General features: G+C 40.5%; 1 protein-coding gene across 1 annotated transcript in view; it reads right to left on the bottom strand.

Annotated features, from left to right (window-relative positions):
- nrg3b (neuregulin 3b) overlaps positions 1-17,590 on the bottom strand; it is a 197,946-nt gene that overhangs the window by 24,828 nt on the left and 155,528 nt on the right. The window contains exon 3 of the mRNA XM_051939880.1: positions 6,827-6,900. Within this exon, the coding sequence (XP_051795840.1) occupies positions 6,827-6,900 (74 nt within the window). The remainder of the gene's footprint in view (positions 1-6,826; positions 6,901-17,590) is intronic.

Raw genomic sequence — 17,590 nt, 5'->3', positions numbered from 1 at the left:
GTCTGAGTTTTAAATAGAATGTCAAGCAATGAAAGATTATGTGGTGGACGCACACACATAAAAAACTGGCTGTAAAGACCAGAAAAAAAAGACATTTTGATTGTACCATGGGGAAATCTGACAGTGCTGTGGCTTTTGTTTGAAGAAAGTTTGAAGGAAAAATAAAAACACCCCTAGGAACGGGAGTGAGATCCAGATAGGCAAAAGACAAATGAACACTCGGATGAACGGATGATAATAATTGCGGAGAGCTATTTCACTCTATTAAGGTGGGCTATTTCAGAAAATGGCTCCTTTTAATGTGAATGAATAAATTTTGAAATACAGTGAGCAAACTTCCATAAATGACATTTGAGGGAAGTTTGCAGAGAGCATACAGACTTGCAAATGTTAAAATAAATTAGCTATTTACTCTACAATTGGCAGACAGACTCCTAACCAGGCATTTTCATGATTACAGTGATAACAAGAGAAAAACAGCTCAAAATAATCAATTTACAAATTAATTTATGCTTGCATTTGACTGGAGGCAGCTGTCATCATATTTTTATTGAACACACAATAGAGTCCAGTTACTCCCTGAAGCTTTGAGGATAATTCAACACATTAGCACTTATTATTAGGTAATATTCACAACCATATATGCTCCTCCTAAATCATCAGCCAGTCTCTTAGCAACTCACAAACTAATGATTGAAACAGCAAAGCCGTCTGATATGTGACTGCATGATCAAGACACTGCCGCCACTTTTGTTCCTAGGTGCTTACTGTCACTGTGGTGCAAACACTTGGCAAGGCCAAAGAAGTGAGTGCAGCATCCCACTGATGTGGCCTGATCTGTATTATCCGTTCAAACCTTTCCCCGTGATTGCCCGTGGCAAGAGCCAACACTTTACCTCCCTAAATCGCCCATACTGTCACAGCCTGTGCAGATGATGTCATTACAACCCTGATACACATCCCTTCCTCTGGCATTGCCTTGTCTGGAGACATTCACCAATCATAATATGCGCAGGCTCCCAATCCTTCGCACTGGCAACTCAAAGCGCCCCGAAGAATCATTTACGGCGTCTTGTGGGAGCCTCGAGTAAGCTCAGAGAATACCTGTGCATCATGTCAGATGCTTCTGGCCCGATTAAGAGGCAAGAATGTGGCGGGGTGGGAGAGACAATGGCGGGAGTGAATCAAATCCTTAATCCCCTCCTTCACTTGGGTGAGCAGGGAACTGAGGAGCCAGGGTAAGTGTGTGCGCGTGTGTGTCCGTGTGTGTTATTCAGCCCAACATCCTGTGTAGCTACTTACTTCAAGCCTAATATCCACAGGAGATAAATAGTTCAAATTAGAGGATTGCCTTCTTTCTCTTTTTGAAACAGCTGGATAAAACCAAAGAAAAGGCCCACCTCCCTCTTCTCTATCCTCAATCTGAAATCAAACATCATTTATGTGCTTTCAAAGGTGCAACTGAATACCATTAGCGGAATACCCTCAACTCTTTCACAACTCAGAAAGAAGCTCATTCAGGTTCTTTTCCAAGTGTAAACTAAACTGCGGTGTTTCTACACCACCACGCCTCCAATTAAGGACCCCACCAATTCCCCACTGTGCACCAATACGTGAGCTCCCCGGCGCATTCTCCCCACCTCATTTCCAAAGCTGGGTTCACAGCAGTACAGCCTGAGTGCTTGGTAGGGAGTCGCTCCCCCCCCCCTTTTGTCCCTGTGCTTCTGTGATGTGGAGGACAGTTTCCACTTCTCCTTCTACCTCTGTACGGATATGTGACTGACAGAGTGCCACTGTGCGCACGCCAGAACAAACTGCTCTTTTGAGTCTTTTTTATTTTTTTTCGGTCAATACCGAGACAAAGGAGAAAGGGCATTGAATGATTTGTGACTGTAAGGTGCACGGAGATTGATTTAAAGAAAAACCTGAGAGCGGAAAAGCGTGCAAGGTAGATGAAACTTTTTTTCCCCCCTCAACCCCAGGGTGTGACTGCTATTTAATGCTGCCATGTCACTGACGCAAAAAGCCCTCGACTTCTGGCTCACATACAGTGAGCAAGAAGACACACATGCGGACTGTCAATTGAATTTCACTGGAGCTGCTCCCACTTGTAGTTGTTGTTGACATGTGCATGTATTTGTGTATGTTATTACATGATTTGGATTTTGAAAGCAGGATAATCCCCCAAACCCTTGGTAATCTGGGTAAATTTGAGATCACTTCATATCAACAGAGATCAAAATAGGCTTCGTTCCTCTTTCAAATATTCCACCGGTATTGGTTATGGCCACTGAAGGGTTGACATCATATTTGTATGCAGCTTTGTATCGCAGCTCCAAATGTTTTGATCAAATGAGGTTTATGGGGGCGTGTTGAAGGCGCAAAATTACTCCTGAAGATTTCTTCAACGTGTTTTGACATGTAATGGTCTTCTTTTGATAGGTATTAGATGGATGTCATATAATGATGTACTACTTTTTCATCCATCTGTCTATTTCACATAAGCACTTCGTAGAAATACTTTGATTTATCATTTATCAAATCCCATTTCTCATCTTGATACATAGAGGACCAGACTTAGTCATGCTTTCTTAAGGTTTCCAGGGACACACAGCACTACTGCAAATACAGATTGATGCATCAGAACTGAATGAAGAAAGTATATAAAAACATGAAGAATGTAATCCCTTCTGTAGTAAAAGCCATAGCTAAATCTGTGCAACTATAGTAAAAATACGACTGAAATGGGATGATTCCGAGCAACAAGAGTTCACGATGAAGTCTTTTGAAAGTGTCTGGAGCTGAATTTAACCAACTATTTGTGATGGGAGGCATTCATACAGTAGCTGTGACACGTGACAAGTTTTCCGACTACAGTGTGAATCCTCTCTGTCTTCTAAAAATAAATATTTCTGTACAACTTAAGTGCATTTTCAGCTATGTCACAAATAAGTCATATTAGCTTATCTTTGCCATTATTGCATTGCTTTACTGTCACTCCTACCCAGAAAATTGAGAGAAAGGCTTCGAACGCGTGATGAAAGAGTCGTATTTTAACGCAAAGGAGTACACAAGAGATTAAAAGTAATGAGAAGTTGTACATAAATGTGATTTATGGAGACAGGGCAGCTCCTACAATAGTGCTGGAGTTATTCAGTAATAATTGCAACATGTGCAGATATATTTATTTGTCTGCATTTTCATTCTCTTGGAATCGTAACTACATCCACTTTTGACTTTTTTTGTATCTGTGAGGACAACACACATTAATCAGCATTTCCGTAAATGTGCCCGAATTAGCCAGCTGGCTAATTTTCAACCGCAATCCTTCCTCTCGCTGGAAGCAAGTATTCTGATTAAAATGCTGAGTAATTTTTATAATTTCCATACTTTTTTTCCCGATGTGTGAATCATAATAATAATAATAATTCAGCGGCAAAAATATCTGCTCAGATTTTTGCTCTAATCATTTCTCTGCTGTGCCTGTTAATGAATAACAGGCCTCTCGAAGCGAATTGAAGAATTCAGAAGACAAGAAAAAGTGAACAGAAACCCGGCTGAGGGTTTTGCCGTTGCGTTTGTTCGAAGGGGTCACGTTTTGAAGAGGTAAACAATCCCTGATTCTAACCAATCTGGCTGCAACTCTCCATTTTTATTACAATAGGAGCAGCAACTGTGCAAATATATCTTTGTAGCTTATAGCGGCTACTGCTGTTGTCTGGGAAATCCTTTCTCTGAAGTGTTGTGTTACCCATATGCTGATCTAACTAATTTACGGGCTTATATGCAACTACTGTAAAAGATGCTGCTACTTGCAACACAGTTTATTGTCTTCTAAATGGTAAGGTGTTAAAACTTGCATTTTTTCCTTTACATTTTGCCTTCCGAGGCTTATCGTCTTATATATTTTTTAATACACACGTGGACAAAATTGTTGGTACCCCTCAGTTAAAGAAGGAAAAACCCACAATTCTCACTGAAATCACTTGAAACTCACAAAAGTAAATAAATAAAAATTTATTGAAAATTAAATAATCCAAAACAGCCATTACTTTTGAATTGTTGATTAACATAATTATTTAAAAAACAAACTAATGAAACAGGCCTGGACAAAAATGATGGTACCTCTATAAAAGATTGAAAACTATTTGACCAGAGTGACATGATTAACTCAGGTGTGTCATTTAATTGACATCACAGGTGTTTCCAAACTCATAATCAGTCAGTCTGCCTATTTAAAGGGAGACAAGTAGTCACCCTGCTGTTTGGTGAAAAGGTGTGTACCACACTGAACATGGACAACAGAAAGCGAAGGAGAGAATTGTCCCAGGACATCCGAAAAAAAAATATAGACAAACATCTTAAAGGTAAAGGCTATAAGACCATCTCTAAACAGCTTGAAGTTCCTGTGACAACAGTGGCTCATATTATTCAGAAGTTCAAGACCCACGGGACAGTAGCCAACCTCCCTGGACGTGGCCGCAAGAGGAAAATTGATGACAAATTGAAGAGACGGATCGTTGGAATTGTATCCAAAGAGCCCAGAGCAACCTCCAAAGAAATTAAAGGTGAACTCCAAGGCCAAGGTACATCAGTGTCAGATCGCACCATTCGTCGTTGTTTGAGCCAAAGTGGACGTCATGGGAGACGACCAAGGAGGACACCACTGCTGAAAAAAACTCATAAAAAAGCGAGACTGGAATTTGCAAAAATGCATGTTGACAAGCCACAAAGCTTCTGGGAGAATGTCCTTTGGACAGATGAGACCAAACTGGAGCTTTTTGGTAAGGCACATCAACTCTATGTTCATAGACTCAAAAACCAAGCATACGAAGAAAAGAACACTGTCCCTACGGTGAAACATGGAGGAGGCTCAGTAATGTTTTGGGGCTGCTTTGCTGCATCTGGCACAGGGTGTCTTGAAAGTGTGCAAGGTACGATGAAATCTGAAGACTATCAAGGCATTCTGGAGAGAAATGTGCTGCCTAGTGTCAGAAAGCTTGGTCTCAGTCGCAGGTCATGGGTCTTCCAACAGGACAACCATCCAAAACACACAGCCAAAAACACCCAAGAATGGCTGAGAGAAAAGCGTTGGACTATTCTAAAGTGGCCTTCTATGAGCCCAGATCTGAATCCCATTGAACATATGTGGAAGGAGCTGAAACATGCCATTTGGAGAAGACACCCATCAAACCTGAGACAACTGGAGCTGTTTGCTCATGAGGAGTGGGCCAAAATACCTGTTGACAGCTGCAGAACGCTCATTGACAAATACAGAAATCGTTTAATTACAGTGATTGCCTCAAAAGGTTGTGCAACAAAATATTAAGTTATGGGTACCATCATTTTTGTCCAGTCCTATTTCATTAGTTTGTTTTTTTTAATAATTATGTTAATCAACAATTCAAAAGTGATGGCTGTTTTTGATTATTTAATTTTCAATAAATTTTTATTTATTGTTACTTTTGTGAGTTTCAAGTGATTTCAGTGAGAATTGTGGGTTTTTCCTTCTTTAACTGAGGGGTACCAACAATTTTGTCCACGTGTGTAAATCAGAGTGCACTACAAATGTGTTGCGATGCATTTATTTCTTTGACTATGGTGCAAAATGCAGCGGGATTCAGCTTATTTTAAAGAGCAACATAAAAATCTCCTGAGCTGGACACTTGCCGGAGAATTGATGTTGCTCCATCACAGATAAGATAAATCCCACTGTGAAAACCGAGTGCCATGTGAGAGCATAAAACCTGCGTCACGACACTGGCTTGTGACCCCATTAACGGACTCTCAGTGACGCCTGGTGGAATCAAACAGAAGGCAATAGGAGGTAAGTTTTCTCCCCGACTCCTGGTGCAAGAGGAGCCAAGTTGCTCCATGAAACAGTGTGAATTTGCAAAGCCGCAGTCTCGTGGGAAAAGCTCGGGGCCTCCAATTTCTCTTCCTTGTACCTCTGACTTTTGCTTTATTTTTTAACTACACCACACAGCTGTCATGGGGATTCAAGGTAGACTTCAGGGGAATTGTTTTTCATGAACAATAGGAAACTGAAGACTTTCCTTCCTTTTGGCTAGACTAAAGTAAAAAAAAAAAAAGTAAGATTAAAGACCATAATAAAAGATACATGAGGTTTTATACATGAGTTTAATTCTAATATCTGTGTGGTGGCATCTATGTAGGCCAATAAAGAAACCTAATCTCATGGTACACATTTTGTCTGGGAACTAAATAATGCTCCTTTTTTTATTGCTTTAATAATTGCTTGCATTCATATTCACATGGAATCCTCAACATTATGACTCTATTAATCAATGCATGATCACCTGTGGCTATATTAAGGTTTAAATAGATAGCAGAGCAACTGAAAACATCTATGGTCTTAATGGTACTGTAACTACAAATTTATGTGTTTTTAGTTGAAAAAAAAATTCTATCCTTTTTGTACTTTTTATATACCAAAGAGTATGTAGAAGAAAAGCATTTTCGTCAATCCTTGACAGTTAAATGCTTCATTTTCTGGGTTATTAGACTCCTCATTTTTTGATATTTTGCTTTTAAGAGCCACCAAAATACTAATACATGTAATATGAATATATTAAAATAATACTAATGCAGTATTACCGGATCAACAGACTGTATAATCCTGCACTGTCAGGGTTAATTTAGGGTCAACCCCACTTTAGTGTTTATCTCCTCGATGAACACAGTATAGTCAGAGAACTGCTCAAGGGCATGTAACATGGGCTTGTTATGAATTTGTTTTCATGTTGTAGATCAATACACCAAGATTGTAGAATAAAAAAAATAAAAAATAGAACAGAGAGCGTACTTGGGTCGGACAAGATAGCATCTGTCTTGGGTACAAACTGGTCGCAGCGTAGTCCATGATAGCCCTCCTTACACCTGCGAGACAGAGAGAAAAAGAAAAAAGGGACAGATTTGAGATGAAAAGGGAAGACAAACCAAGCACGAAGTATCAAAGTACAGCACAAACTATCAGCTGAATAGACTTCGAGATAAGGGGAGGGGGGGAAAAAGTCAAGAATGGGAGTACAGAAGAAGGAACGGATGGTAAAAAGTGTGGACTTGAGGTGCTGGAGGGAGATACACGCAAACTGTGGAGAGGGGTGGGGTTGAGAAGAAAAGAGAGGAAGGGGAAGACAGTTGGGCAGACCCAAGCAGCGCCTGCAGCCACACTGATAGCGCATGACTGACAGGAATGCCAGTTCCCAGTGGAAGAAACGGGGAACTGGGATGGAGAGTACTTGGCGTGATGCAGACGACGCAAGATCTACAGTGGAAGGGAAGCTGCCATATTTGGATCACTCATATAAACAAAGTCCTGGCACAGTGCAAATATTTGCCTTCACCATCAAATAAATATGCCGGCACTGTTGATGCCTGCAGATCTCTCAGCAACTGTCATTGATATATCCACTGAAATTATGACATCTAATGTGTGTGTTGCAATTTTTCAGCCATACCCTTTGTATTCTGTATGAGTATGCACAATTCTTGTGCTGACTGAATAAATAAATGAAGAATATTTTCAGTTTCATGACAAAAAAAACTGTTACAAACCATGATATTATATGAAAAGATAGCAAAAATAAATAAAGCTTGGAGCTACTTCTTCAGCGCCATATTTGACACAATCCTCAATAGTTTTTGTCTCAAAGAGACTTAAGCATCTTCAATAGTGGCTATAGTGCGAGGACATTCAGTGGGCTGATCCATCCCTCTGCTCTTTCAAAGCTTAGGCGAGACAATTGGGGGATTTGCTTTGATGTGTCTGTTTCAACATAAACTTGTACATGAGCAAGCAATATGTCAGAATAGCCTATATTTTCTCCGTTCCATCGGTCGATGATATATTGTTGGCAAACAGCAGGGGCTTTAACGCTCACACATTATCCATCAATATCTGTCCACTGTATTTCCACCAGATCCCACATTCAGCGTAATGTATTGGATGAGTGACAAGCAGAAAAAGGACCGTTCAGTTTGGCTTGACCCGATAGCTTGAAGTAAAATTTAAAAAAAAAAACAAACAAAAAAAAAAAAAACACAAAGTGAGCCATGTAAACCACAGCGAGCAGCAGTGGAGATCAGAAGTTTTTGGTTAGAGATGGGATCAGAGTGAAAACTGTGATAAGATTGTCAGAATCCTTTGTTTTTACATCTCAGCTGCAGTTTTAGCTCCATTTGCTCAGAGTGTCTCAGCTCAGTATGCACAGTTTCTCAGTTCTCTGGTGTTCACTATAATGCAGCAGAACTGCACAATTGATGAAAGATGGAGAAAAAAAAGATGGTTTTCATGCTGGCAGTTTAAAAATCAAAGCTGATTGTTGTGTAAAGGTTGTTGCTATACTGATACTGCATACCTTAGGCTTGAAGCAACAGTCAATACAGAGCATCCCTCCGGTTGAAACCATCTAGCATGCACCTTGTGTTGCCCATTTTTTTAAAATTCCAATCTGCACAAAGCTTGTGGATTCTATGCCTCCAGAGGAACCTTCTCCAGTGGATCAAGTGGCAAATGCAAAGTCGTCTGGCAGATTAGTTGATGAAATGCAACTTCTGCATAAAATTATGCATCACAGATAACCTCTAAACATAGCAGATAGTAAAAGAGGCAAATTCAATTAAGCACTCAGAATTTCTCATACAAGCTTTTCCTCTGCATTAACATCAGCATTTTATCATCTGACATTATAGACTTGATAAGAATTTCCTATTTTCCCCTTTGCAACGATTTAGTCAAAAAAAAAGAGAGATTTTGCACTAATATCTCACAGCAAAATGCTTCACTATGTACAATAGCAAGTCGCTAACTTGGTCTATGTGTCCATTTGCGCTTGAAAAGTTGCCATTTGGTAGAGTTTTTTTTTTGAGAATGATGATGTTGTCTGTGCCGTCTGCTGCTAGAATCGACTGGAAACATGAGTGGAGAAAGTGAATCTAACTATTGCCGACCAGAAAAACCAAAACAAACAAATGCTATACTGTTCATTAGAGTTGAAGGGAATTACAGATTTTGAGTGACAAAGGGTCGTTCACTACAAAACATGCCTTTCATATTAAAAGAACAAGAGCAATCCGAGATTTCTGACCTCCGCCAAGGGAAGATGTGGATGGCAAAGTTGGAAAATCTAAATCCGGATCCAGAATCCAGATCCTTATCTGGATCAACACAAAATTTGAATGGAGTCTTCCCTGGGCCAAGATCCACCTCTGGTGAAAATTTCACGAAGATCCGACAAGTCGTTTCAGAGAAATCCTGTCCACAGACACGCACACAGACAGACAAATAAATAAACGGACCCGATTGCATAACCTCCTTGGCGGAGGTAATTATTTCTTACATGCTATTATTTCTGTCAGATGTCAGTTGTTTCAGAAAAGTGACTCTGAGCAGCATTTGGAGATCTGCATGCCCTTCATGGCGAACATCACCCCTGTGAAGCTGCAGGGTGTGATTGTTGAAACAGCCATTTTGCGTTATGTGGCAGTAAAAATCTCCCTAACTGCACCTTTAAAGAGTTGGACTCATTACTGTTCCAATGATGTGTCAAAAATACCCTTGAATTAAACCCACTAAATCTTAAACCTCCAACTCTTTGTGTCATTTCATTTCCAAAGTAATAAGCAAAAACACACAAAAACCTCCATAGTTTTGTGCTCGGGCAACCAAAGAGGGATAAAGAACTTGAGTCTCTTCTGTCATTGTCTCTCCCACCGCCAGACATCTACCTCTTAATCAGCCTGAAAAATGACTAATGCAAAACCCCCGGTATTCTCCAAACTCTTTTGCAAATCTTTCTTTCATGCACAGAGACAAGATTATGTTGTTTTCGGTTTTGCAGAGCAGGACATGGAGCTAATAACAGACTACACCTGGGCTCAGTATTGCAACATTTGAATATTCTTCACTGAAAACCACAGATACTCAATATATTTTGGGTAAGATGAATATGACGAGGAAACAAATTGAAAGATTGAACAGAAAGATTGATTGTTTGCAAGTTCAGTCAAGAATTGGTTTCATTAATAATTGCATCCTACAAAAATAGCAGTTTAAGATTTCACAATGACCCGGTGTACATTTTGGAGGGAAGAAACAGGCAAAAGCCAACATGATTTAAGTGATCAGAAATAGCCGCTTTAGGAAAGACCGCTAAACTGAATATCCATCTCAAAATGCTCATTAATCTGCATACAGAAAGACCATTAAATCTGATTGAACATTTTACAGTGAAATGGAATATGCAAAGGAACATGACGCGTGATGAGTAAAGCACCAGCCCGAGTGACTAATGCAAATACATCAGATTAATTACCAAACTGAAATTGCTTTGTATGGCGGGAAATAAGTCAGAGCTACAGCGGGAGAGAGGTTTAAATTGAGGAGAGGATGGATGCATTTAATTGCATATTTAATGTTAAAATCTCATGCATGCAATAATTTGGGCATCTCTTCCTGTAAAATACATGCACTGTCCCTTTTTTTAAGTCAGCGGGACAAACACATGGAACAGCCAATGATACACTGCTAAAATCAGGGAGGCACCCAAGACGGCCAGTCAGATTTCAAGGGTAAACCGTCCCTCCTCTCCCATTGCTGGGCTCAGCCATACATCACACCTCCTATCCCTGGGTGTGAGCTAAGATGCCTTGTTAGTATTCTGAATCACAAACCCAAAGGCAGAATGCCTGTCTGGCTATCCGTTTATGTCTGGGCCTGCTTTCTGTTTGTCTATGTCTTCATCTCTCCCCTCCTACCATCTTTGCAGCACTGTGAAATAAGCTCAGCCGTCCCTCAATGAAATGCAAACAATGCTTTGCAAATGTGTTTGCGTGAGCATGGTGTCGAATGTCTGAATGGAGGATAAACAATGCCAGATAATGACGCGCTTTTTGCGTAGTTAGGGTCTGTATCTCCAAAGAGGGAAACGGGGGCACAAGAGTTGCTATTTATGTATGTGTGTTTCAACAGGAAACATCTCAGAATGAACTGTGTTTGTGTGTGGACTGGTGCACGTATGACAGCTATCTCAAGTGTGTTCATACCCTGTAGCTGGTGTTTTTATGAACAGAAGCTACAGACTCGGTGAATGTTTTCCCCCTACTGCTCTAGAGCTGTCTGCGACTACCCAGCTGCTTTTAACACATGTTCCAGTCACAGAGAAAACACACCTCCGAGTCTGGAGGATGACGGAGGGGTGGGGAGCTCTGCCTCACAACTAATCACCACCCTGCCTGGTAATTAGTGTGAAGAAAAATGGAGGATAGTTTGCAGTGCGAGGGGAGGGGAAAAGAGGTTTTCGAGGTGGAGATAAGCAAAGGGAGAGCGATCGTGTCAACCAAACTTTCATTTACCTCCCGACACCTATGCACATCAGCCTCCACATGTCGTCTAAAATAACTCCATATGAGCAGTTACTGATGAGGCAGAGCCGAGGTGCGACAGCTTACTGAGAGTGTTGAGCGCTTATTGACTTGAATAACTCGAGGCCTTGAAACCTTTTTTTGGATGCATAGGATCTTTCTATCAGTGACGGTTTCAATGAGATAAATTGTGAAATACAGACTATAAAAGGGCACACAAGTGGCAAATTAAAGGAAACATCAGCAAAAGGTCTCTTAGTAAGGTGCCAAAAGAGCAGCTTCAGTAGCCGAGACATTGATCCTACAAGTATCTGGAACAACAGTGACGAGACATTCCCTCATTTGGTGTTAGAGAGCGTTGTCTAGCATCGATTTGGTTGAAATCTGGCGACTGCAAAGGCCATAGCGTATGATTCACGCCATTTTCATACTCATCAAGCCAATCTATGACCTCCTTTGTGCCCTTTGGATGGGGCCCTGTCATCCTGGAAGAGACCACTATCATCAGGATAAAAATGCTTCAACAACTTTGTATTGATTTGCAATGACCCTTCTCTCCAAGGGGACAAAGGAACCCAAACCAGGCAAGCAAAATGTCACCCGACAGCAAAACGGAGCCACCAGCTCTCTTCGCTGCGGACGACAAGGGCTCAGGTATTTACCTTAATTTTTCACCTGTCTGGGGATTAATACCAGCAGCTGTGGACCAGTTGCAGTGACTCCAGCAATTCTGTTGCACCGCTTACAGCAGTCTTCCACTGATATTAAAAAGAGTAATTTAAGTTTAGTGCTGCGATTCATTTATGACCTTGGAAGCAGCAGTTACTACGTTTTATGAGCACTTTTCTAAACACTGAGCTCTGCTGAGTCCAGTCTTTATGCTAAGCTAAGCTACACTGAGCAGCTCTTGGTTGATATGGCGCAGACATGACAGCAGTATCAAACCTTTCATCTAACTCTTGGCAAGAGAGCAAATAGGTGTACTGTAGTTCCCAAACGTTAAAGTGTTTCTTTAAGACCATCTGGGAACACTTTTATTGTATGTATGTGCATAAGATAGACATGACACCTTCATACTCATGGCATGACATCTGTTATGAACATGAGAGAGTTTTTGTAAATGTTTAGGGCTGCCACATGCCCTCTGCATCCCAAAATTGGCCCGCAGGTTTGAAAGGCATGTTGTCTTGAAAAATAGTCACTAAAATGCTACCCAAGCTAGAAACTGTAAAAACAAAAAGAATAGTCATATATTCATCCATGTAATAGACTTTGAAACACTTGTCTGCGACTTGTTGTCCTTTAAGGAACATTAATCAAATCTAGGCTTTTAAAGATGATACTTAATCAAAATTACTTTATTTTAAATGTTACCTACAACAGACCTATTGTTCCAATGATTCAGTAAATAATAAAAAATCCAAACCTTTTCGCAACTCAGTGGTGACGTATAGTCAGGCAATAAAAATTCAGGGAGGTTTTGGCTGAACTGCAGGCTGTGACCTCAGAACAGTTCTCGGGAGAAGAACATGGAAACAAATTAGAACTGTTAGAAGTAAAAAATATATATAGTATGAGGGGTCACCCTTTCTTTCCAGAATTGGTATCACCTTTGGACTCACGGAAAGATGTTATACATGGTAATTCCAGGTTATTTCAGTTTAAACAAAAATGACCATGGTTATGCTGTTTCCACCGAAATGCAAGACTTTAAAAGGGGTCACAGAAAGTCCAAATTAGACAGGAGCAAAAGAAAAGCCCAGAACCTGCTTGGGGCACTGAAAGTTAAGGGTCATTCAGTCAATTATGTCATTTTTAATGCAAAGTTTTGACATGTTTGTTACATCTTTGTTACAGCTTCTGAACATTAACCAAGCATTAGGATTAGGGTTATTATTAGTCCAAATGGTACCACTGTAGTTAAAGAAACATTCATAATACAGTTTCATAAGTGTCTCATGACAGAACCAACCACATATGACAGCTTAATTCATTGTAATGTAAACCTACAGAAAAGTTTCTTTAAGTTTGGACAATTATGTGTGCTGTCATTGTTACAGTACGACAGGTTATGCTGTCCAAACACAGACATCACAAACTTTGCTTAAAAAATGACATAATTGATAGATTTACAGTCATTAATATTCGTAAATATGCCTCTGTGATCAACACAGGTGCCCATCCTTTGCCAGTAACGTTATATAAACTTACCATTAATGATCATTTAAACTGACTTAGAGAAAAAGAAATAACATCCATAATCCGTGACAGCTGGGTAAACTACACATGCTGCTCACAATCAGATAATAAACAGACCTTGTGAGGAGAGATTATTTTCTCAGTCGAACGTAGCTTATTTATCAGTGATCCATACACAAACATGCAGTGAAGAAATAATGTGATTAGAACACAACTGTTAAATGTCTTTGTCTTTTGGCTTCTACATCTTAAATATACACCTACTGCTTGTGCACTGGTCACATTATTGAAATTCACACTTTTCCATTAATTCTACCCCAAAAGAACCATAAATGTACTAATTTGAATGAATACTTAATTAATATACATCATTTTGTGCACACAGTCTATGCAGCTTCAAAAGCTATTTAAGCGTAAGAGGCAATATGTTTTTTAATGGTGCCTAATATATTCTGAACTACAGTTAGCTAAAATAAATTAATTTTATAGTTTTCCATGGGGATGCATAGCTGCACTGAAAATTCCATTACCAGTTTCACATCCTGCAGGGTTCAACATTAGGGGTTTTGCAATCTTTCCAGCAGCATGTCGAGATTTTTCAGGGCCGAGTATGTCTTCATATGCCTAAAGCCGACTAACCCTCAAGTGCAGGACTTTACCGGTATCACCATTTAAATGTCAGCTCTGTTTGGCAAAATGAACTGAACGACTTTACATGCCGCATAAATGCTTGATTTGGAAATACTAGTAAACACAAGAGGGAGAGACGCTGCATGCTACTAAAACCCGGCACTTCATCTAAGCTGTTCAGAATGATTGGGAAGCTAACTGGAAGCCTCTGCAAACAATTTGAAACACAGATAATGTTGGACTGAACCAGTTTTTCCTTAATTACCTGACTTCTTGAAAATGACTTTCTTCAGTCCCACTATCAAAGGCAATCATTATTTGGCAGCAGGGGTTCCAAGCACACGCCGTAGACACATTTGTCACACTGCACCAAGTCTTTTGACTCACTGCCACACTTCATATGGCACACCAACTGGTGCAGTCGATGTTAAGTATTACCGAATTGGGCGTTACCCCTCATTTTCATAACTTGACCTGCAATCCATGCATAATAAAATCAAGATTTGCATATGCATTGAAGCACAGAAGCAATATGGCATTATGTTAATTGATAAATATTGAAATAAATTATTAAATTCCATTTACTGAGCGGGTCTAGTTGAATGCTGTGGTATTTTAATTCCTTTTCTGAGACACAGCATCTGCTGCAGTCCATGATGCCCTCCTGTTTTATCAAGTGTATAAATACAGCAAAGAATGAGGCTGAGGGCACGCATCTGATTTAAGCTGCATTTGCTTTCCAGCGCAGTCTAATTTTTACCACTGGGAAGGCCAGGATGACTGACTAAAATCCATTTTTTATGAGCAGAAAAAGAGTGGACCTCCAGTGATCTAATTTCTTTTATAATAAGAAATACACACATAAACATAGCACGTACACACCACACACACACACACACACACACACACACACACACATACTAGCGTGCACAGCCATCCCTGCTTCACTCTCAATATCAAAGCCTAATCAGCGGCTGACACTTCCCTCATTGTTATTGATAGGCGATGAGGAAAGAATAGCTACGAGTTGGCTGCAATCTGTCCCGACCGTTCTAAGTTAAGGAATAAACCACAATACAAGGCCAAAATAGACCAATAAAGACAGTCCTCTGCCTTTATCGCTAGACCCATACGTATTCCCATCTTCCCTTTGCGGCAGTGCGATGCAGCAGGGAAGGTGGAGTGAACATGATTTATGCCTTGAGTGAATTTGATGGATGTCCATTGCAACGCGTGAGCTGTTTACATACACGAGTGATATGCAGCTGCCAGGATGTGTCTATGTTCAAAAACTGAAGATGAGGCCAGAAGAAGCAGCACTCGAGGGGAGGAAGAAACTGAGAAACTTTTCTCTCTGTTAGGATAACTGAGAATATGTGGATATAAATTTAATAGTAGCTGATAATTGGTATAATAAATATAAGCCGACTTAATTACCTTGATGACAAAACAGACTATTATTTAACTATTTCATTTGCTGAGGACATGAAACGTATGATCTATGATATAAAGCATTAAAATGCTGTGATTAAAGTATAGTCAGTCAAAGAGGTCTGGTGTCACATATTGCATATGCAAACACAACTACAGCTAATTACGGCTTCATTACAGTCCTCACTAATGAGCCACATTACTGGTGTAGTAAATACACCGCAAATAAAGTTAAGTAAGGTTATAGCATCCTCATTTCTTTCTCACTCCTTTTTGGATCTTATCCTGAATACATTTTGGTAATCAGTGTTTACAATGTATTGCGTTTTCTTGAGCTGTGCCCTGGTGTAATTGCCGCTGCAAAGTCCCCATTTTGCTGTAGGGATCATTACATTTTCATCAGCTAAGACAGTAAACAAGCCTGCTGCAGTCGCTTCGTTTGTCAAGTAGAGGAAAAACACACAGACAATCTCCTCATCGAGTGTCATCTGAGCAAAAATATTTCAGCAGGCGCATGGGACAAAGGGCGACAGAGCACACAATGTTCTGGTCTGGTGTGTCTTATCCACAATGCTCCAAGAAGTCATTAAGCTCTTGGAGGATGAAGACGTCACGACTTGTTTGCCTTCCACATCAGCGGGGCTGAACGTGAAGCCGGGGAGCTGGCACTGTATCACGCAGGAGTGCACACTACATCATGACGGAGCTCCCAAGCTGCGAGTCTGTAACAGGTGCTGTTTCAAAGGACTAGAGATAACAGAGAGGAAGAAAAGGGTGAGGGGAGACGGACACAGTGAGCGAGGGGGTATGCCGCTGAAGGGGATATATTCCTCTTCATCTTCAGAGATTTCTTTCTCGCTGTCTCGCTCTGGATGTATGTATGTGTGTGCATACAATCGCAGGAAAACACTGGCAGGCTAGGAAATTCTTTTCTGTTTTGAAGAGAATAATACTTTAAGCTACGCTCTTGAGAACTGAGGGCGAGGTTTTTCAGGGGTCCGTATAGGTTAAATATTCGTAAGATTTGCACTTCTAACCCTGTATAAAACTCTACATTATATACTGTTAATCCCTCATTCTCTGCAGGCCCATTTTATTCCGGTGCCATTGCACTTCTGGCGATCCATAATTTAAGAAGTTTACCAGGAAAAATGCTCGAGCGCTTCCACGCTGAGCTAAATTAAAAGAAGCAAGCACACAAACAAACAAAAAGGAGTCCATTGTTTCAGCTGTTCGGAACAAAAGTACGTGTTTCTGCTGGATTTTCTGACGCCACTTGTCTTTGTGGTTAAATATGAATGCAGAACAATTTTGGGCAATTTTTGAAGCAAAATAAACCAGTGGGGGAGAGCTTGTTCTTAGTTAGGTTGGTCATTCATTTAGCTTACAGGGGAGGACATTTTTACAGGCTCAGTGGAGATATTACAGGAGCAAGTTGGGATTGGGATTGCAATTCATTACAACAATTCTGCCACAAAATCTACATTTAGACTTTTTGGTTTGGTAGTGGAGCTGCACAGTAACTTGGTGGTTAGCACTGTCGAATCGCAGCTCGAAGATCCCCGGTTCACATCTCTATCTGGGCCTGGGATCTTTCTGTGTGGAGTTGGCATACGCAGAGGTTAATTGGTGATTTTAAATTGTCTGTAGGCGTGAATGTGAGTGTGATTGTTTGTCTCTCTGTGTGGCCCTGTGACAGACTGGTAATCTGTCCAGAATGTCCCCTGCCTTCACCCTAAGTCAGCTGGGATAGACTCCAGCCCCACTGTGACCCTATGAGGATTAAGCGGTGTATGTAATGTAATTGATGGATGTCTGGTAGTGGTGAACTGGACTGTAATTAATGTAGAAGTGTTCTTAACATTTGGCTCCCCTCAGATTTGTTAATAGTGGGCAAAATGTCAAGAACACTTTTAAATGCAACGGAATCCAGCACCACAGCTCA

The sequence above is a fragment of the Acanthochromis polyacanthus genome, chromosome 19 (genome assembly GCF_021347895.1).
Source record: "Acanthochromis polyacanthus isolate Apoly-LR-REF ecotype Palm Island chromosome 19, KAUST_Apoly_ChrSc, whole genome shotgun sequence".
Classification (NCBI taxonomy): Eukaryota; Metazoa; Chordata; class Actinopteri; family Pomacentridae; genus Acanthochromis; species Acanthochromis polyacanthus.
Note: the sequence above shows the minus strand (reverse complement) of the source record. Positions and strands in the feature narration are given on the sequence as shown.